This window comes from Rhinolophus sinicus, chromosome 3 (assembly GCF_057876585.1).
Source record: "Rhinolophus sinicus isolate RSI-liver-muscle chromosome 3, RSI-T2T, whole genome shotgun sequence".
NCBI classification, from domain to species: domain Eukaryota; kingdom Metazoa; phylum Chordata; class Mammalia; order Chiroptera; family Rhinolophidae; genus Rhinolophus; species Rhinolophus sinicus.
In genome coordinates this window covers 27,791,751-27,814,827 of record NC_142503.1, presented here as the reverse complement: position 1 = coordinate 27,814,827, position 23,077 = coordinate 27,791,751, and the positions used below count along the sequence as shown (strand labels likewise).

Below are 23,077 nucleotides of genomic sequence, written 5' to 3'. Positions count from 1 at the left end.
AGGATAATTCATAATTAACATAGTTTCAGCTGGTTTAATATTTTTCCATTCATAAAAACTTGGCAATATTTTATAATTTTTTAATGAGACTATTTTGTGGCTTAATCTGGAAAAAAAGATTCACCTCTACAAAATAAAAATCCTTACATGGTTTTGCCTTTTTATTTCTCCCTTGATGATAGAAATGCCTGCAAAACGTGTTCTAATGGAAAACAAAAGAAAAAGCAGAACATAGTCCAACAACCAATAAAACTCTTTAAGATGTCTTACAGAATTAATTAAACTAATAACTTTAAATTCTATGACTGAGTATCTACAGTTGTTAAAAGGAAAACTAATGCTAAGAGAAGCTTTCTAAGGTACCACAATAATTCATGAATGGAAAGAAAAAAGAATTCCTGCCAATTCCTGGGCTCTGCCATCCTTAGGCTAGAGATCATAAGATACAATCTTTAGAGAGAAAATAAAAAGCTATGGTAAAGATTTTTATATTATATTGAAGAAAAATGGCCTTCTATTCTAAGATCTCGAAGCCCTGAAGACTGTTTTCAGGGAAATGGTTTGCTGTATGTATCATCTCATTTGGCGAGTCTTCCCCTTTGAGAATGTGCCTGTAACCACAAACTGTTATTACATCCACATTATAAAAACCATTTGTAATAGCAACTGTTCTCCACTTTAGAGCTAGCCGAGTCTTTCCAATGAAATTCTATGTGGATTGTTGGAATCCCTATTGAATAGGTGCTGTGTAAAGGCCATAAATATCCCATGAAGATAAACTTAGTGTGAGTAATGTTATCATCTTGTTCTTTTATTCTGTGTACCTTGATTTTCCTTATTTAGCAAGTCCCATTTTTCTTGTCTGTACCACATCAATCATCATAGTGATTTGACAGTTATGTGTTTTTTAATACAGCATTCCCCCAAATTTTATATCTGGGGTGTGTGTGTGGTGTGTGTGTGTGTGTGTGTGTGTGTGTGTGTGTGTGTGTGTGTGAAGCTGTTTCATGTGGTTTAAGCATTGAGACCAGTAGGAAGAAGGAAGGCTCAAGGGACAGTGACATTCAGACCTCTTTTATGGCATTTTGGGAAGCCCAAAAAGAGAGCTATAGTAGGTTTATTTGTGCCACCAGACAAAGTACTGAACATTTTCTTGCCAAGTCAGCCTTTGGAGCCTTTCCACAGATGAATGCAAGCCTTGAAGCTGTAGGAGGGAGCAGGAAGAGGTAGAATAATCACAATTTAGTGTTTCTCTCTTTACTTGTAAATCCGTATGTTTTATAGTGCAGCCTTGAGATGTCTTTGCTTCCTTTGATCACGCCTTTATCTCTATCTCCAAAGTCTTGTAAACCCCTCATACATTCCTGCTAGCTGTGCTTCTCCTAGTGAGCTCAGAGAGGCTAGGAATGTAGAAATACATATCTTAGGACCTGCCTAGTGCTCAATTCATTGCTGTAGACAGAAAGATAAATTGTCTGAGCATTCAGTGAGCTCAGAGGCTAGTGGAGGGGTGGTGGTGAAGGGAGGTCAACGATTATGACCTGTGTGGTGAGTGAAGGAAACACAGGAGCACCTAAGAGGTGCGTCAGACTGGGTACGTTCCTGGGCCACTGGAATGCAGGCGTTGGGTAGGGGGTGTTGGTGGTAGTTTCTCCAGGGAAGATGACACCTGAGCCAAACTCTGAAAAATAGGCAGGTGTTGCCATTTGAATGTGAGGTGATGGAGCACATGGTGATGTATGTTTCAAGTAGCATGAACAAAGGCTTAAAGACTTGGTCCCTTAAGGAGTAACCACCTTCTACAATATTCCTTCTCTGTAGTTGATCATTTAGAGCATTCCCAAAGAAGGTGGCTGAAAGAAGAAATATATTACAGCCACATTTAAGAAGCAGTTAACAGAAAAGATGGGCATAAAGTGGGGTTTTATGTGAAGCAAAATCTTACATGGATGCTCTGTTGACTCAGGCAAATCAAATGTTGACATCAAATGCAGAAATCATCATGTTATGAAAAAAAGAGCTTGTTATTTGGGGTTAAGTTTATCCTGAGAACATGAAACTTACTGTAATGATAACAAGGGGATTTATTATCATTCAACCAGAGTTGTCTTGTACTAAAGAATTTAGGCCCAGGGTTTCACACAGATATCTAAAGAATTAAATTGAGATCACCATGAAGCAATAACAGAAAGTTCGAAGGCCCTGAGTCACTTAAAAGTGGAATGATGAATTCCTAGGTCTTGCATGAGGCCTGTAAGCGATGAAAAGGAAAAAAGCAAAAAGCTGGAGAAACACGTGGAAGAAAGAGATTTAGCTAATTCACTAAGGTTATGATGAAGTTAGCAAATGAGAGCAAACAGGAACCCTCAGGACTAGTCAAAGCATTTTTAGTACTACACTTCATATTCATTCCTCTGCCTCTTCTGACATTTCTTTGTGGAGAAAGAAAGAAAGAGAGAGAGGGGGAGGAAGGAAAGAAAAGAGGGGGGAGAGAGAGAGAGAGAAACAGAATGATAAGGATGAACGAGACCCCACTAACTCTAGATATTTGCATGTAGACTCGACCCCTCCTACTTCACTGCTCGGTCACATTTCATTTGATTCCTACAGTGTTCAAGTAAGGAAGACCAGGCAGTCGAGGAGAAAACGACAGCACAGAGAATTTAAGGGACCAAATGACTATTAGATGGAAGAGTTAAGAGAAAAACCTGGGTCTTTGAACTTGTAATATATTATTTTTTTGCTACCACACTACACAGCATCTCTTTTCTAGGATTTCTTTTTAAATGCAAAAAACTCAGCAATTGTTCCTCCTTTGTGAATCATTAATCCATGCAGCTGCCATAGCACATTGTAAGGCTCAGCCCTGCCTGGTTAGAATAGAAAACTAAAGTGGGAGTTAGTCATATTTTGGCTTCATAGCTAACCTATTGTTGAATTTGAAATTGTGACATTCTTAATCCTTCTGCATTTCATTTCTCTTTTTCTGTGGTCTGTGTTATGTCTTGGAGCTAAACGTGAATGGAATCATCTAGCTACATTGTTCTCACTGCAAGAATACATTTGGTGCCAGTTTTCCAGGCCAGCCACATGGTTTGCCCCCAAATATGAGTTGTGGTGTCATTCGTTTTGTGGGTCTCAGGAATTGTGTTGAGGACATTTTTCTGTGTCATTATATGTCCAAGTTTATATAGGAACTTAAGAACTCCTAAAGAATCCCCTGGCAGAGTGTAGAAATGTTAAATATAAGATGTAGAAACAGTGCGAGTTAGCTGTATCGAGTACTTGCTAAGGGCTGGATGCTTGCGTCTGTCTCCTCAAAGCCTTGCAGTGAATAACCCTGTGAGATGAGGCAGCCGGGGATGCTGCACAGCTAGTGTGGAGCAGAGTCAGACTTCACGTGGAGGTGCTTTGGCTCCAGCCCATACTCTGAACCGCTTACACTATACTGGTTGTAGAAAATGGTCTGTATATTTGATCCCTGTTACCCTCATCTACCAACCGCCCTGCCCCTTACTCTCTGGTAACCACTAAACTATTGTCTGTGTCTATGAGTTTTCTTTTAATTAAAGTTTATTGGGGTGACAATTGTTAGTAAAGTTACATAGATTTCAGGTGTACAATTCTGTATTACATCATCTATAAATCCCATTGTGTGTTCACCACTCAGAGTGAGTTCCTTTTCCTTCACCATATATTAAACCCCGTTTACCCTCTTCTACCACTCCCTTCCTCCCCCTTACCCTCTGGTAACCACTCAACTATTGTCTGTGTCTATGAGTTTTTGTTTCTTCATTTGTTTGTCTTGTTCTTTTGTTGTTTTCAGTTTCATATACCACATATCAGTGAAATCATATGGTTCTCGACTTTTTCTGTCTGATTTATTTCACTCAGCATAATAATGTCAAGATCCATCCGTGTTGTCGCAGGTGGTACTATTTCATATTTTCTTACTGCAGAGCAGTATTCCGTTGTGTATATGTACCACAACTTCTTTATCCATTCATCTATTCGAAGGACACTTTGGTTGTCTCCATATCTTGGCCACAGTAAATAAAGCAGCAATGAACATTGGAGCACATATATCTTTATGGATAAATGTTTTCAGATTTTTTTGGATGATGGAAGGAGAACTGGCTCTGGGTGGTGAATACACAATGTGATATATAGATGATGTATTACAGAATTGTACACCTGAAACCTATGTAACTTTACTAACAATTGTCATCCCAATAAACTTTAATTAAAAACAAAAGAAAATAGTCTATAAAAGGTCTCTATTGGTAGGACATAGTTAATTTTGTCAATTGAAATTCATGATTGATCCTAAAATAAGTTGGTTGTTCATTAAAATCCACGTGGCTGCTTTCATGTTAGATGGAATAATGAGAACAAAGGAAGCGCTCCCTGCAGAAAATGTTCTTCAGAGGCCCACAGATTGTTCACTTTGTTCACGGGCAGACCCGGAATTCGTTGTGACATGCCTTGTTTCAGTTCTATCAAATGTAAGGAGACCTGACAAATGTACAAGTTTGAATATTCATCATTCATTTCACCTCTTTAAGCTTCTATGGCACATACAAACTTCTTTTGAAATTTGGAAAGGAAAACAGATCATTAAAATTGAAGAGAAAATAAGGTTTTATTTCTACAGCTATACATTTTCTTATACAGTAAAATCCAGAAGCATATAACTTGTTATTAAAGGTATAATGTCTATCTACTTTATATGTATTTAACACTAATTTTGACAAAGTAAGAGAGTTTGTCTTTTTTTCAAATCCATCCAAAATTGCCAGTAGACTTTCTTTTTCTATCCCATTCATTCATGAATACCTTGTGAGCCATGCCCTGGGTTAAGTACAGTAAAACCTTCTAATTATTGGTGCGTTGGGGAGTTGGCAGGTTGTCACAAGGAGTAGCATCTTCTTAATTAAGCCCAGTTATCTGAAATTCCTTGCCTCTGATCATATACTTGGTCTGACTGCAGTTTTGAGACAGGTGTAAACCAGGTAGCAGGTGCATATTCTAGTAGGTAAACGTTGAAATGGCAAAAGATGATCATGATATCATGTGTGGTGCTTACAGATCCAAAAAGGAAACCGTGACAGCATTTTGCCATTTTTAACGGAAGATCTAAAATGTGGTAGGTTAGCCTTCAGCCTCAAGGGAAATGTTAATGTGGGTTCCTGGTGCTTGGTACTTAGCAAGTAGCTTGATCATAATCAGAAGATAATGATTTAAAGATCAGATTATCAGAGCTAATGTTTCAACTGTGCTCCATAGATGTGCCTCCGAGGCCATCCAGGTTGGGGGCAGGGGGTTAATGGGGCATGCTTTCTCCACTTAATCCCTTTTTATTTTATGTTTGAAGAAAGGGTACTGTGGCCAAAGGAAATTTTGAAAAGTAAAATGTGGATTTAGGACAGGTCACACATTTTACCAATGAGCAAACTGAGGCTCGGACAAATTCCCAGAAAAGCAAATAGCTGTATAAGAAAGTGAATATAATCATGGTGCACGACACTGCATGGCTCAGCAATGAACAGTTTTACATGGTCATTTCATCAGTATGATAAGTAAATTATGACTAGAGAATTACCTACAAGTTATGACATAATTATACTGGGAGAACTGAACGTGATGGATGATGGAGGTTTGTAAGAGAGTTAAGTCTTCATATACCCAATAAGAAATTAGTAGGTAATGTCTAAAATTGATTAATCAAGGGAAAAAAGCATGGCAAAATAGTATTTTTAAATACAAAACTAAGGAGAAAATGTATAGAAATCTAAAAGAAAATACTGAAAAAAAATTGAGATTGATTTCTGTTGAGTGCAGGTTTAAGGTGCAGAAAGGAGGTAAGTACTGTTTTCTGTGTATATATTATTGTTTTAGCAAATAAAATGTCATTTTTAAAAGGGGATATTATGCATTTGCATTCCATGTGTGCTTCCTACCCTTGGTAAATAGTAGCTCATGTTTGTCAAGGAGTCCGTTCCCTGGAAAGAAACAAGCAGAATACTAGAATCGAAATTTCTCATTCCACGATATAAGGACCGAGGCTTGAGAGGTCAAATCTGTGGCAGGGATTTCCCAACTAAATCATTTATGCCTTTGGCTATTCATTTGGCGTTCTCTCTAAATTATTTTAGGGACAGATGCTGACTCAAGAAAGGAGGTAAAAGCGTGACTGTGCAAAGCTTTTGAAACAGCCTGTACTTAGCAGACAATTTCTCTGATAGTTTCTGTTTGTCCTATAGTTATATCAATTCTAAATAAAACTTGGTCCCTAACTACTCTTCTTGATGTTTCTTTTTTTGAAACAGGGAAATGCACATAAAATCATGGAGAAATGTACATTACCATTAACTGGAAAGCAATGTGTCAGCCGCATCATTACCGAAAAGGTAAAGTGCTTTCTCTTTTTATTTCCTCTAATGTCTACCACCACTTTTTTATTTATAACCATCTGTAGATTTTTCTTTTTTTACCTTCTGAAAGTGTGTTACGTTGGTAGTCAGAAGATTAATTTAATCCGTGGGTAGACTGAATAGGAAAATTCATCAACTTACTGTCCCAAAATATAGAATTCTTAATATGCAACTCTGGAAATATACACATGCACACAAAATAGAACGACTGTCCTTGGTAATTTTGACCATGTGATATAGTCAAAGAAAAGTTTTATTGATTTTTATGCTTGGACTATTAAGATGGATGATACATGCAAAGTTAAGATTATACATATTATTTCTACCTTCTTTGCTTTTGCAAATCACAAGTACAAATTGTTGGATTTCATTTTAGGAAACTGAGTGATAATTGGGTTTTAATCATTTTGGTGCAAATTTCAGTGCAGGCCTCACAGTGAACCAAGAAATCTATTTTTTCTGGTTCTTGCATGCTTCCAGCTCTCTTTTATAAAGTGTACTTCAGAACACACCAGCCACTTTCGTGCTTCTCTAGATTATTTCTTCTTAGACAGAAAATGTTGACCAATGGTACAACTGAAAACTGTTCAGATCAGAGAGGGCTGTCACTGCTAGTTGCCTAGTTTCCTTTCTGATCCAGATTTGAACCCAGGGTTGTTGGAATGACAATTCTCATAAGTGAGCTAGGAGGGTATCATTTTCTTCATTCAGTATCTTGATGAAACCACAAAACAGAATTATCGATGTCAGAGCATTTTTTTTTTTTTTTTTTCTGTTACGGATGCCATTCCTTTTGCCAAGAGCTGTGGTAGTGGTGTCTTAGCATTAATCTGGTTGTCTAATCCTCACTAAGGTGGTAACAAGCACCCTAAAGCAGCCCTTTGAAACAGGTCAGGAGGTTCATAATACTTTGCAGAAGCCACATTTTAAGGAGTGTTCTGTTCTAAATAGTGCCTTTCCCTAGGACTATTTATATGAAATTCCATAAAGATGACTTGTAGAGAGAACAACTAGATAAAAGGGCAGAATATTTTATCCCACCATTTATTTACTGAGTCTTACCATTTCTGGAACTTCTCCAAAACTATGGACAGGACTTGTTGAAAGGAATCCATTACAGTTGACCCTTGAACAACACAGGTTTGAACTACACGGGTCCACTTATATGCATAAGTTTTTTTAATAATTACTGTATTTTCTCTTCCTTATGATTTTCTCAATAACATTTGCTTTTCTCTAGCTTGCTTTATTGTAAGAATATCATACATGTAACATACAAAATGTGTGTTAATTGACTGTTTATGTTATCAGTAAGCTTCTGGTCAACAGCAGACTATAAGAAGGCTTTCAATGATTTTTAGTAGCTGGGGACACAATTGATGAGATTTGCATTTTAGAAAGAGCAGGGGGAGAAGCTTTTCTATAGAGTAGGGGGAGAAAAGATGAGACAGAGTCTAGTTGGTAGTCCCCTTCAGTGATCTGGACCAGAAATGTCAAGATCCTAAACCACAGGACAGAAAGGGAGATTGGAAGAAATTTAGGCAATGGACTCAACCTCACTCAATGGTGAATTGGACATGGATGCTAAAGCAGAGGTGATTTTAAGTTTTCTGGCTAGAGGGGATGATCGACCAGTTGTATGTATCTTCAATGAAGCCAGGACTGTTGGAAGAGAAAGGGCAGAGCAATGGGAGGCAGGGAAAGAATAGGTTCACTTTGGACGTTCTCAATCTGATATTCCCAATTGGAATAACTTAACATACTGAACATCCAGTCAAATATTTGTGATAAGCAATTGGAGATGTGGATCGAGAGCTCAGAAGAGACATCAGTATTGGGACAAACTTGTGGAAGTCATTAGCATGTGAGGATAATTGGAACCTTAACAGTGAATTACATTGTGTAGCAAAAATGAGTTGAGTGAAAGGCATCTAAATATGGAACTTTGGGTACCTCATGGAAAGGAGTGGTGCACGTTTACCCCTCTGCTCCATTCTAGTGGGCGCTCACCAGATGTCTATTGAATAAGTACATGAGAATGCAGTGCCCCTGAGGACAATGAATGCGCACAGCCCTGCCGTAGCAGATATGGGACTAGAATTCCATTTTCAACTCTTAATGGAAAATTCCATTGGCCATTTGAAAGAGGCTTTGGAGATGTTCTGACCCCAATTTCCTAGTTTTGTGTTACTAGAATGAGGTTATGAAAGATGCCTACCTCACCAGTACATGGGCTATGATTGATAGAATAATTGACTTATTCATCTGTAAAACAAATAGAGTAGTTGAAATATTATTCTTGGTAGTTGAACAATTTATTGTAGCCTCCATTTTTACCAAGTTTTTGTTTATACTTTATACCACCAAATGGGAACTTTCCTAAACGTTTCAAAAGTAAATTTTCCCCTTTTTAATAATAGATGCTTGGATTTCCGATACATGATGTTGAAAGCTAATTAAGGTTTGATAAAAGTATTAATAAACATTTTTTAAAAGCAGTAAGTCAATTTGCCATAAATTTTATCTCCCTGATCACTGAAGCCTTATATTCATGATACCACAACTATCTTCTTCCCTGCCTATTCTTAATAACACAATCCAGAGGCTTTATTTCTCTGATTTGTTCCATTTTGATAAATTTACAGCTGTTCATAATGCAGAAAAGAGCAAATCAGTGTGAATAGTGCTCCAGACACATTTTCTGGAAAGTATCCATTTAAAATTTTTAATTTGTCCTTTTGGAATTAAAAGACCCAATGCAGCATACAGACATTTCTAAATGACCATTGTTTTCCTTTTCAAAACACACATATCTACTAAAAGAAAAGGTTTTCTTAGAAACCTAAAAATATGTAAACATAGAAAAAGTTTGCTGAAATATTTCCTTCTAAATTTAACCATCTTTTCCAGTAAAACCAACTAGGTTGTCTGTGAATTCATCACACAAATGGATCACTGGTTCTCTTGATGTTTTGCTCTTGGTGAAAAATATCAATTAACTGGAGACAAATAAACATTTTGGCGCTTTGGTTTGGGTTCACACACAAGTGACAATGAATTAAGCTATTAAGGAGAAAGAATGTTCCCTTCGGTGCCCCTGCTATATCCCATGACTGATGCCATGTGCTCAGAATATGTCTGTTATTATTTTTGTCCTGTATAACAATCTTGGGAAGCAGGGGTTTTTGATATTCATCTGTAGATGTGAAGCTAGGTTCAGCAAAGATTGCATTGCTACTGCATTGCAGCAGAGCTGGCATTCCTGTCCCGCTGGAAAGCCTGGATTCTTTCCTCTGCATGTGATGTCTTCCCTTTAATCTCCTAACCAGGAGAGTGTTTAAAATGACAATTTAGGGTTTGACTTCCAAGCCAGCTGAAAATAAAGACTCTAAGCCTGCAAATAATAGTTGAATTTAAGGTAAATCTACAGGAGAGGAGAGATCTGGGCAGCATAATATTTAAGTCTGAGGAAGAGGAAATCAACCATGAAAACCGAAAGAGGAAACAGTGCCTGTTACCTGTACCAGTGCCTGTTACTGGAGGACAGCTTGCAGCACCAGCAAGTTAAAGTCATAAGAAAGCAGCTCGGGCCCTTACAGTTAGCGCTTCCCATCTATAGCCCATCTTCCTTAGGACAAGTAGCCTCCTGCCACTGGGAGTTTCTAAGCAGAGTCCCAGTGACCATTTCAGAAGAACGTTTTGAAGAATTCTTGGGTGGGAAGTTATATTAAGTGACTTTATGGGTCTCTTCTACTCACGTTGTCATATAACTGTGACAGCCTGTGTTTTAAATCAGATACAACAGGTTGAGTCTACCTACAGAGGTCAAACTATACCAGTTGGCCCTGCCGTCACCTGTGTTACTGACCAGAAAGTTGTAATGGGATGTTTAGGGTGAGGTTAGTCTTCTATGCTTGTCCTAAACATAAATTTGATTTGCATTCCAGAGGGAGGTTCTCATGCTATCCTCTTGGACCTATGTATTTTCACGGGACTTACAGGGGAAGTTTTATTATTTACCTGTGGGGGTTCTTTCAGGGCCAGGACAGCTATTCCGTTGTAATTATTTCTAGCCGCTTCAGAGTACCTTCTTTGGTTTCCTGTAACTCCTTACCCAGCAGCATCAATCAGCTTTTCCCCCATCATCCCTGTGCTTTCACCTTCCAAATATCTCCTCCCTCCCTGCTTTTCTTCATTCTTTTCTTTCTTCAAATCATTATTAATCACCTAATTGAACTTTTGACCTAACAAAAGTAAAGTAGTTAAAAAAAACAACTGGTTAAAATAATAGCAAATGCCATCAGTAGTCAACATTCCTTTGTTTCTGGCATTGGTAGTGCTCCATAACTCATTGCCACTTAGGGAGTTGGCATTTATTCTCACCAAAATACATTAGCTATTGGTTTACATTTTTTCATTGCTGATGTTCAAAGTCTTTTGCCCTGGGTCTTTTCTCTCCTTTAAAAATTTGAGAGCTTGCTTCTGTTTTGTGCTAGAAAATAATTACTGTGATAGCAATTGTCATTGTCACTTTCTTGACTCCGACAGGCTGTGTTTGACGTGGACAGCAAGAAAGGGCTGACTCTGATTGAACTCTGGGAAGGCCTGACAGTGGATGACATAAAAAAGAGCACTGGATGTGATTTTGAAGTAAGTGTTTCCGTGAACAAATCCAGCCACTTATCCTATATCGAGAGCTTGATTAATGGGCCTTTGTAAGACATGAACCATTAATTTAGGATCATTTTTGGAGTTGACCTTTGCAGGGAGCAGGAGTGGAAGGAAGGGGGCCTCCAGACGAAAGCAGGTAGGAATGGGAGCAGGAGCAGGCTCTGGCTTGTGGGCCAGGATTTGGCTCAGGGGTCAGAAACAGGGAGGAGAGGAACCACCAGGAGATGCTGGAAACAGAAGGTCGAGTTTGAACTCTAAGCTACTCTCTGTGAAGTTCCTTGCACTCCTCTGTTCTTGGGTTACATATCAGCTGAAACTAAACTTGATTAACTGAATAATGTGAGCTACACAGAGCATTGATACTTCTTTATTTTTAAACTCATCTATGGTTTATAAATTTCTCTTTGATGAGCTTCCATGCCTGATTATTCCATCTGTTGAAGATAATAGAATGTTGGGCTTCTGACACCACCAGATTATAGTCACTAAATAGATGTATCCTCCACTTAAAGAAAAGCTTAGTGCATGAAAACTCTGACTTACAAAATAGATAAGTACATGAGGGGAGTATCCATTTAAGAAATCTTCAAATCCCTTTTTAAAACAAAGAGAATAATACTGTAATAATTAATTGCCTTTTAATGTAAATGCTTGTTTATAAGTCACCAATCACCTATGTAGTGGGTCTTGAGAGAATGGCTCAGTCCATTTGAAGTCAACAGAAGTAAAGGCGAAATGTCTCTGAAAAAATGAAGGAAAAGAATTTGCTTCTCGCATACATTTTAAAAACAGATCTACTAGTTAAAATGAAATGTATTTATGAGAAGAAACAGTGCAGCTACCTGTCCTAGAGAAAGTAATTTAACAAAACTTATTTGATGAGTCATTCATACATTTCTTCCTTAGGTACTACATGTTTGGCTGGTTCCTATCCGTGCATAACAAATTTCCGTAAAAACAATTTTGCTGCATAATTAATTATCCACATGTAACTATTTCTGGCATTGTATGAAGGTCTTTGTCTATTAACCTTTTCTGAATTTCCCTTTGGAGAAAAGAAGTCTGCCAGCAATATGTTACACAAATAGCACATCTTTAATTACCTTTTCAATAACTTCAGGGCGTAAAAATGGGATTTGTCTATACTTGAACTATTTAGAATTTCTTACTCCAGTGATAAAAGCAAACAATTCTTCTTACTTAATCAACTTTTCTTCGTATTTTTTCCCCATGTGGATGAATTAACCTCTTCTTCAGCAGGTAGCCTATTTGAAATCCATAAAATATTCAACTCTCTGCTTCAAAAGAGAATAAATAAAGGAATCCCCTCATTGTTACTTGTTTCTTTTTTAGTCATGTAGGTAAATCAGGAATGAAAAAGATGGACTTAACTGTTTTGCTTTCTTATTTTTTTTAAGTGATAGTTTCCATGTCTTGATACACTGAAAAATAGCTCTTTGGTCCCTCCTTTGCTACAATACCACCCTCCTCTTTTGACACTGACATGTAATCGTGTGTCCTTCGAATTAGGCTGTTGAGATGAAGTGTTAACTTGTATGTCACTGTTGTCCTGCAAATGAAAAGGTGTAGTATCAGCTGAACCACCTTGACAAAGAACTAGCTTGTGACGATCTCATCATCAATGGCATCTCTTTAGATCCTGACAGATGAAATCACATAGAGCAGATTGTTTCTCTGTACAGCTAGGCACTGGAGTGTTCTGATTAATAAAACGTTCTGCTTAATAGCTGGGTTACTTATTTAAGAGTAAAAGTACATTGAGGATAACATTTCTTTATTTGATAATTCAGAAGGTATTCTATGTTAGAATTCCCAAGCTACCCCAGGTGATTATTACTACATAGGTTCGTTTTACTGTACATGTAACTACATAAAAGTTACTCAAGATTTTCTGTTTGAGAAAAAGCCCACTCAGCCTTCATTATATAATTGGAAGTGAACATTCTTGAAGAGAATAGTCAGGTTGTTGCACAATAAAGAAAAATAGGTAAAAACCTAGGTCAAAGTAATTGTGAAACTGTGTTGGTAAAAGTCTCATATACTTAAGAATATGGGCAAGTGAATGCACAGATATACAGACTGTGGCTATAAGCTGATTGAGAAAATACTGAGAATTTCAAAGAAAAAGGCAAAATATGACAGCATCAGATAACAGGACATGACAAAATTGTGGTTTCAGGTTATTAAAAAATAATGGTTATAATGAAATATTTGGCCATTAAAAAAAAAAGAATTACTAAGAGTTTCTTGTATACTACATTGCAGTTAGCAACAACAAAAAATGTGGAAATTGTGTCTTTTAAGTATCACCTGAAATAGCGTCTTAAAAAAAATTGTAATGACCAAAAAAATGAGTAATGAGTTATACTCATGATTTTGTGTCAGTTGAAAGGAGGAGTTTTCTATTCAATTGGTGAAAAAGTCTCTTAAGGGTCTTTTATATGTCTGGAACTCCAAAGGAGGCTGTGGAAATTTTGTCATAGAAATGCAAATATTGACTATATTTCTGGAACCTTCACCACACTCCCAAAATAAGATTCTGGTCAGGAGTAGTTCATAGCAAGAGATGCCAACCCATAATGGACAGAGATCTTGTTCCATATGATCACTATCCTTCAAAATGTAATTGTTATAAAGAAAGGGACTTCCGTCTGTGTTTCTTGGGGATTGAGTTGTGAATCTATTGAGGGAGATAAAGGGTCTGGGCAGGTTGAGGTAATAATATCACTGTTATTATAAAGGCTAGCATGGAGGGTGTGGCTTAGTTGCAGCCACAACAGGCTTTTCAGATATGAACTCCAGAGGTGGGAGAGACTTCAGCTCCCAGTTAGAGACAACCTTGGAAAACTGTAGGCCTCGTACACAGAGGCGAGCCTTTATTTGTGAGCTTCTTTCACGGGGCTGAGAGCAAAACACAGTACGTGCTCCCTACAGAGAGCTATGAAATGTGAATAAAATAGAACAAATTGGTACATTTCCTCCTCCCAAGGATCTTGGTCTTATTCTCCAGGCAGAAATACACCTAAACCACCAGTGGCAAAAAGTTAAATAAGAATGCTGCTTATTTATATGTTGGCAAAGGAATCTGAAAGAAGCCAGCAGCAGACATTATTTGCCAAGTTGAATAAATTCTCAATATCTGTTATGAACTGGCATTAAACCAGAATTAAACAGTACACTCTTGGGACATCAGTGAACTGGGAAGACAAATCATTGGCTTGTCTTCTACACTTAAATCATCTAGTCTTGTGCTTAGCTGGTAGATCACCTTGGCAGGAAAATCCGTTCCCGCTCGCCTGGGTGTTTGAAGTTGATGAGACTATAAGAGAACAGAATGAGAAATGGTGGTTTGATAGATGTTTTTCATTACAAAAATTAGAGAGGCCAAGTCAGTCTATATAAAGCTCCATCTTCTGATAAAAGTCAGTTTCCACATTGAGGATATAAATTATATAAAGAACTCAAAATAGGGCCAACCTGACAAGGAAAAGGATCGGATGTTTAGTTTAAGAAAATAAGGTGTCCAGTTTCCTTTAATAGGAAATTCTATAAAGAATCTATTAGAAATTATGTTTTCAAAAAAAAAAGTTTTATTTCATTATTTGCACAGATGCTCTGTTGTTTAAAAATAGAAAATGGATTATGAGACAAACTTTCTAAATGCTCAGAGACCATATATCTTTTATTCTTATTCTTTTCAGTAGAGTTGAAGTTCTATGCAAATGTGAGCCGTGACTTTTGTCCATTTATTATATGTCTACTGTTTGTCTTTATATGTCTGTTCTTGGAACTGGCAAGTCTGAATGAGCTCTCATTTATTCTAAGCTCTATACCAAGACACACCAATCCTTTTTATTTTGGTGATGTCATTCTTTTAATACAGAAATAGAAAAGGGGGCATTAACTCTTGACATTGTGAAGAGTTAATACAGAAAGAATGTGTAAATGAACTAAAAATATTTAACCTCATCAAACCCAAATAATTGCCTACTCCTATTTTTAATACTGACTTAACTTCTGTTAGAAACCTTTATTCTAGTTCTTTGAAGCTTATCTAATCTACTCACTCATTTGTTCATTCATTAATTTAACAAAATATTAACTGTTTAAGGCAAAATGCTAGTAAGGCCATTCAATTGCCACATCCCTGAGGGGCTTAAAAAATCACCTAAATTTTAGTATTCTCTGCTGTGCATTCCATGGGGACTATTACTTATTAGGACTTGAGAAATGTTTGCTGGATTGATGGAAGAAATACCTACGTGGCATTACACCTCGAAAGACCCATGAAAATGAAGCCAGACCACTTACATTTAGGTTTCTTCTTCCACCAGCTCTACCATTAAATGTAAATCTGTCCACATTTTTCTCTGCTTCAAGACTCCTAGGAATGCATTTGCTGTTCTTTACATTGGACATAAATATAGTCAACATTTATTATAATATTTTTAATGCTGTTACCTCCTTTTTGTAATAACTTGGAATCTTTTTACTGCCTTTGTATCATTTCCATTCTGATTATAAAATCTGTGATAAAACTTTGTCATTGACCATGCATCTCTTCATAGTATGTATCCTGTTAATCCAAAGACCATATTAAATGTCTCTTTGCAAAACTGTAAATTGGACCTGTTTTGAGGAGTTTGAGACATGCCTTATTCTATGTCTCAGTTTTGAGTGAAGTCTCAGAGGCATTAACCTCAGAACTCAGTGATCCATTCAGTAGAGAGCTTGGTTATCTGGACCCTGTATTTGTCTCCCTCTGCTCCCTGTTCCAGTCTTAATGGTCCTTAATTTCGAATCTATAATGCAAGAAGGTTGAGGACTACTACGTACACAAAATGTGAGCAGAAAGGGAGTTCTCTGTCTTGATGATTCAGAATGGAAAATAATGAGGACATTCCAGGTGATGTTCATGGAAAGGCTGCGTGTTGCTTGTATCATTCAAGTTCAGAAATTGAAAGGAAAGACGTTTATACCATGAGGTTTTTCATAATTTGGTTATTTTTTTCTTTTTCTTTTACCAGGTTTCACCAAAACTCATGCCAATGCAGCAGATCACAACTTGAAATGTGGAATAGATGTTTATCCCAGGCTGTGTGTTTTTCATTTTAAATCACATAGGATTTCATCAAAAGGACATCAATAATAATAATTGTATATTTAACAAGCAGTTTTTTACTAGTTTTTTCTAGCATTGTATGCTTTATGCACCCATATAGGCTGTTCTCTGGCAAGCTGTGCCATTTGAGTGAAAAACAAAAAGAAAAAAATATATATGGTTATCTTATTTGTGTTATAAGGGTTGAGAAGGCTGTCTTTATAATTGGTGTTCACATGGGACTTCTCTCCATCTTCTGTGTACGTACACAAACCTGTGTGCAGTTTGTATCAAGATGGGCCTATAGGAAGACTTTCATTGATGTGCTTTCCCTCCTGACTAAATCTTGACATGTAGAAAAAAGAACGAGGGAGAAAAATAACTGCCCTCCCCCCCTGCCGGAGTATACCCACAGCAGCCTTGTACGATTCCTGAGAGATAAAAAAAGAAAATTGTGAATTTTGATTAAGAGAAATTCTATCTTAATGATTGTTTTTCCTTTTACCTCCTCTGACTTTTCTTTTGGAGCCTTAGATGTTGTGATTATATCTCTCTTACCCCCATACTTCTTATGACTAAATAGATGCCCAAGAAGAAAAACAGGAGCATCTCTGTGTTGGAGAAGTAACTAGCTTGTGGGAAAGACTAAAGGGTGTAGGGTTTGTTGGTGCTGACACTCTACCAGAAGGTTGCCTTTGTAAACCATCCAACCAACCATTCGTGCTTTGCCAAAGAGGGAGGTTTATTATGGAAGGGGGCTGTAAGCCTAACTGATCTAATCAGTTTTCTCATTTTGAAACTGCGGTATTCGTATGTATCCAGTGGGTCCTTAAGAGTCTTTCTCTAGGTTATTGAGGACCAGTGAGCTATTTGAAAAATACCTCCTCTTAAACCAAGAAGGACTGTGGAATTATTTATCATGAATCCATAGTCACAATGACAGCAGATAATTTATTTTTTTTAAAGTCTTTCTTTTCAGGTTCTCTTTTCTACTCAGAAAACTTTCTAAATATTGAATGCCTTTTTCTACAGAACAGTTCTTTCTTCTGTTCAAGCGACTTCCTTGAACAAAGTACTTTAAGTTTGACCCTCCAAGTTGGGGAAATAATGATGAGCAAATCCAGGAGTTGAAGAGCAATGAGTGAATTTTCACTGTTAGAAAATAAACATGAAGGGTTAGGTTTTGTAAGGAACTTCTCCTCAGAAGTATCCTCTTACCAGTTACCCAGCAGGTGACCAGGCATCCTGGGTCTCAAACGGGGCAGAAAGTCTAGGCACCCTGAAGACAGGCCAGACAGCTGTTCTCTGTACAGAGGTAGGCATAGGAGTACAGTGCAGTGTGCCATTCTTCTGGAACCAGGACTAGGAATCTATACATGTTTTTAGGCAATGGTTGTCATTGGAACTCACTTTCTCTTCAAATATAGCTACAGTTGTAGCATGCGTGGTATTAGAGGGACGAGAGAGACTTTTTTTGTCTCTCTTTTGTCTGACTTTTTTTATGTTATATATGGAGAAGCACACTCCATATATAACATAGTCTTTCTGGCTGGCTATGTGGTTGAAAAGCGTACTCTCCCAGTACTCGTAAAATGGACTCTTAGAATTTGCGAGGTCTAGAGACTAATATATATCTATGTTAGCGTTATGATGTGGAAACATGTATGTTATTGATGATAGCTATATTGGCAAATTTACTTGCTTATCATTCCAGTCTGTTCTTTTAAGATAATGGGATTCTAAGAATGTTCCCGACTTTGAATGGAAGAGGCTAAGTAGATGACTTTATATTCTTGATTAAAGAATGCTATGGATATTAAATGCATTATGAAATACAATAAATATTCCAGATGTATGTAGATTGGTGTGATTGTCCTTTTTCTCATTTGGGAATCGTGTGACTGCACATGGGAATAAGACAACAGAAACTGGTAGAATGGCTAACAATAAAAATCAGCACACTTTTCTGCTTCTAAACAAGTTGTTGCTACTCTTTTTTATCTTTTCAAAGAAAAGATAGTGTCCTTCATAAAAGTACAAATGAAATGTTTACCCAAATGAATTCTGCTCTTTGGTCTGTCAGAGCTAATCATTTGTCTATAAATATATATTATCCCAGGCTTCCTGTGTTAATTTTTTTTGCATTTATCTAAAATTCCTTTAGGATACACATACTGTTTATTAGTGTCCTAGTGGTGTGCTGAGTTTGCTACAATCCACTGTGCACACATTTTGAAATACCTGTCTGAGAACTAGTAAAGCACTCAATGTGAATAAGAATTTAAAAGTTGTCTTACTAGTTCTCAGCCAGATGTTTCAAAATGTGTGCACAGTGGCCTCACTTTGGAATGTGGCATACTGTGCGTGTGTGTGCATCTTGTATGTTAGTATAACACCTCCATGACGTGCCCGTGGTAGGTTTCCAAATACCTATTCATATGTTTTAAAACATACTCGTATGTTTATTAAATCAGTTTGCTAGATGAAAATACAAAATGATAGTAGGCCAGGACTGAGGATTTCCCTCCGCTAAATAATTAGGTAAGACCTCTAGAGAAGAGGTAGGAAAAGACATAAGAGGGAAAGACATAAAAGGAGGAATCTGGAGGCTGTAACAAAGGAATAAAGAGACATGTCATAATCACCTACATTCGTTCAGCATTTTATAATTTACAAAACCTCTGAAATATGCTAGCTAGCTTATTGCATTCGCACAATAATCTGCCAGGGAGACATTATCTCCATTAAAATTAACTTCATTTTTCTGAGAGGAGTAATGTCCATCAATTCTTTAATCAAATTAGCCTTTCAGGGCTAATGTTGGATTTTGCCAAGGTAGTTAATGACATGTGAATTAAACCCCCCAATAGAACTAGATTTGTTACTATCTGATAAGCTATAAAACAGAGAGTCCAAAACCTTTAAACCTAATGGGACAAGTCTTGAAGTTTTATTCTCCCTGTCCACACAGCTCTTGTGTACAACCCAGTTTGTAAGGAAATGGGTAGTTGTCAAAAAAAAAAAAAAAGGTAATGACACTCACCAGGCAAATGGCCCTGTGGAAGACTTGCAATTACTGGGTTTGCTCAGATGAAAGGCTCTGTGTAAGCAACCGTAAATAAGCAAGAATGCCCAGCTAACACCAGCAGGAGGGGCTGGCTGAGGGACACTGTCATCTTTGTGTATGAACACCTTTCTGAAATTTGGTTTCCATGGCGTTAACCTTCACCTATGTGCAAAGTCAGGGTTGTGGCTCAGACTCATTCAGTTGAACCCTGGAGATAAGGTTGATAGCGGCAGTCTGAAAATAAATGTTCTTGGTGACATGGAGAGAGTATGACTCAGTGAGATCGAGTGCCATTCTCTTTGCCAGGGAAGATGGGGTCCATGAAAACAAGAAAACTGGTCACAGCATTGGAGCCTGTGGAGCTATTGGGGGTGGGTGTCAAGGTGGGAAGGTTGTAAGGCCATCGAGACCATATGAGAACATTTAATTGTTGCTATTGTATTTCTTTGAATATGAGGCCATTTATTATCGTTAAGAACATTTAACATGAGATACACCTTAACAAATACAGTATTGTTAACTATAGGTGCAATGGAATACAGTAGATTTCTAGAACTTATTCCTCTTGTGTAATTGAATCTTTTTACCCATTGAACAGCAGCTCCTCATTTCCCCCTCACCCCAGTCCCTCGCAACCACCATTCTACTCTGTTTCTATGAGTGTGACTGTTTTAGATGTGAACAGAATCATGCTGTATGAGTCCTTCTGTGACGGACTTAAGATAATATCCTCTAGGTTCATCCTTGCTGTCATATGGCAGGATTTCCTTCTTTTTTATGGCTGAAAAGTATTCCATTGTATGTATATGCCACATTTTCTTTATCTATTTATGTTCTGATGGACACTTGGGTTGTTTCTATATCTTGGCTGTTGTGAATAATGCTGCAATGGACAAAGGAGTGCCATGTATCTCTGAGATTCTGATTTCAATTCTTTTGGATAAATACCCAAGTGTGAGATTGCTGGATTACATGGTCATTCTATTTTTTCTTTTCTTTTTTCTTTTTTTCTTTTTTTTTGGACGAACCTTCATGCTGCTTTCCATAACAGCTGCACCATTTTATATTCCCACCAACAATACACAAGTGTCCCAGTTTATTCACATCCTTGTCAGCACTTGTTATCTTTGTTGTTTTAATGATAGCTATCCTAATAGGTATGAGGTGATATCTCACTGTGGTTTTGATTTGCATTTCCTTGATGGTTAATGATGATGAACATCTTTTCATGTACCTGATGGCCATTTGTATGTTTTCTTTGGAGAAATGTCTATTCAAGTCCTCTGCCCATTTTTAAATTGGGTTATTTAAATTTTTGCTATTGAGTTGTAGGAGTTCCATATCTCTGAGTACACACACACACACAGACACACACACACGCACGCACACACACCATGGCTCCACTTGTCTATTTTTGTTTTTGTTGCCTGTGCTCTTGGTGCCATATCCAAAAAGTTATTTCCAAGACCCATGTTCAGAAGCTTTTTTCCTATGTTTTCTTCTAGATTTATAGATTCACGTCTTATGTTTAAATTATTAATCCATTTTGAGTTGATTTTTATGTATGGTGTAAGATTGTAAGACAAAGGTCTAATTTCATTCTTTTGCATGTGGATAACCAGTTTTCCCATCATTTGTTGAAGAGGTTTTCCTTTCTCCACTGTGTAGGCAGCCTTGTTGAAAATCAGTTGACCATGTATATGTGGGTTTATTTCTGGGCTCTGTGTTCTATTTCATTGGTCTGTATGTCTGAAGACACCATCAATTTTTAAATGCACTATGATTTGCTTGCTTTTTCTTTTATCACTTACAGATTTTATTGTATACATACTAAGATTGTTTTTAGACTTTCCCTCAGTCTCAGATGAGTTTGCCTCATTTTTTTGTATTTAAAATACAAAAGGATTAATAATAGGTGCTTTATTTAGCTGATAGACATCAAAAGCAGTTAATGGCCCAAGGAAATCTACTTGTCTTGAAGTTTGTGTGTTTACAATCCAGAGGCTTCTCACTGACAAGAGGATTCAGGTTGTCCAAGGGGCAGGTTGGGGGGTGGGGATCAGCCAGGAGAAGAGTGGGAGGGAGCTGAGGTGTCCGCCTCTGCTACTCACAGAGCAGTAGGGCTTCCAGAAGCAGAAGGAGCCATGGCAATCATATGTGAAATGTATCTCAATTTCAGAGATGATAAAATGTGGGAAATTATTCATCTTAGAATCAATAAATTGAAGGTGGGTCCTCTAGCTTTTCTGAATTAGTATAATGTCTGCTTGAAGAATATTTTAAATAAACATGTTGTTGTAATTTTCAAGTACATACAGAACTGATTGCATAGGAAAAGACCCTTAGGGAACTGCTTTATGGATACGATAGAGTTGATAATTATATTAGTGTGTATGTAATTAGTGCTTTAAAACAGTTCTTACAAGAAGTCCAAGTACTTCTTATCTTTCCATCGTGATTTGCCTTCTAGGTATGTCTCTGTGTCCACCTATCTTTCCCCCCTAACTGCCATCTTTTTCATATACTCAATTTCTATCCTAAGTATACACAAGTTTACTTTAAAGGTGAAAATTTTTAAATATTGTAATTAAGGGTGTTGACATATCACCGATAGCCAAATACATAAACAAACGTGTAGAAGACTGAAACATTTGAGAAGGCACTTCCATTATATCAGTAGTATCAGACTCAATATGAGATTGTCGAGGAGAGAACAATGCCATTTAGGATGAATGTTGCTATGGAATAAATGTTGGTGTCTACCCACGCTCCCAACTCATATGTTGAAACTCTAATTTCTATTGTGATGACATTTAGAGGTAGAGCCTCTGGGAGGTAATCCGGTTTAGATGAGGTCACGAGCATGGAACCTCTATGGTGGGATTGGTGCCCTTATAAGAAGAGAACTAGGCCAAAGCCCTCTCTCTCTCTGCCACGTGAGGATATAGCAAGAAGCCAGCCATCTGCAAACCAAGAGAAGAGCGCTCACCAGTCACCAAATCTGCCAGCACCTTGATGTTGGACTTCCCAGCCTCCAGAACTTCCCAGCCTCCAGACTGTGAGAAATAAATGTTTAAGCCGCCCAGTGTACGTATGTGTTGCAGCAGCCTGAACTAAGACAAATGTAACTAACTTAGCGAAAGCTCAAGAAGACAAAAAAATATTAAAAAGAATAAAACTATGAGGAAAGAATAAAATACATGGACTATTTAACTTGCAGAAGACAAGGTAAAGGAGTGATTTAATAAGAATTTAAAGAACTGCTATGTATATCTAATGAAGAATACCCTAGGTCTAAAAGGAAAGAAGGAAAGGGGTGAAAAATTATAATTTAGACAGTAAATAGCATTTCCCGCTGGTGAGATTCAAAGTACAAGAATTAACCTACCTATTTATTTGTTTACTCATTCATTCATTTATTGGTAGGAGTTGAGGGAGGGGAGGGACAGGAGAAGTATTATGTAGTTGATCTAAAGGCTGTCTTGAAACCTAGTGTTCCTGAAAGCTGATACTTAGAGTCTGAATTTTCTTTGCAGATTTATCAACTCTCTCATTATCCCAAAAAATCTATTAGCATATGCTTGGCAAACTAGTTACTCAATACATTTTTAGTAAAGGAGTGATTAAATTAAAGAGTGGGTAAACTAATGAAATAGTCAGTGACACAGGATCATATTCATACAAAATTCAGTTCTTTCTTTTCAATTTCAAACTCCAAATAACAGGAAATAAACACACAACTGGTTTGGTGATAGCTACTAATAATTTAGGTTCTCTCTCTCC

General features: G+C 37.3%; 1 protein-coding gene across 1 annotated transcript in view; it reads left to right on the top strand.

Annotated features, from left to right (window-relative positions):
• The window catches only part of OXCT1 (3-oxoacid CoA-transferase 1), a 115,959-nt gene extending 97,873 nt beyond the window's left edge, over positions 1 to 18,086 (top strand). The window contains exons 15-17 of the mRNA XM_019748541.3: positions 6,330 to 6,410; positions 10,983 to 11,084; positions 16,154 to 18,086. Of these exons, the coding sequence (XP_019604100.3) occupies positions 6,330 to 6,410; positions 10,983 to 11,084; positions 16,154 to 16,195 (225 nt within the window). The 3' untranslated portion in view covers positions 16,196 to 18,086. The remainder of the gene's footprint in view (positions 1 to 6,329; positions 6,411 to 10,982; positions 11,085 to 16,153) is intronic.
• Positions 18,087 to 23,077: the final 4,991 nt, after the last annotated feature.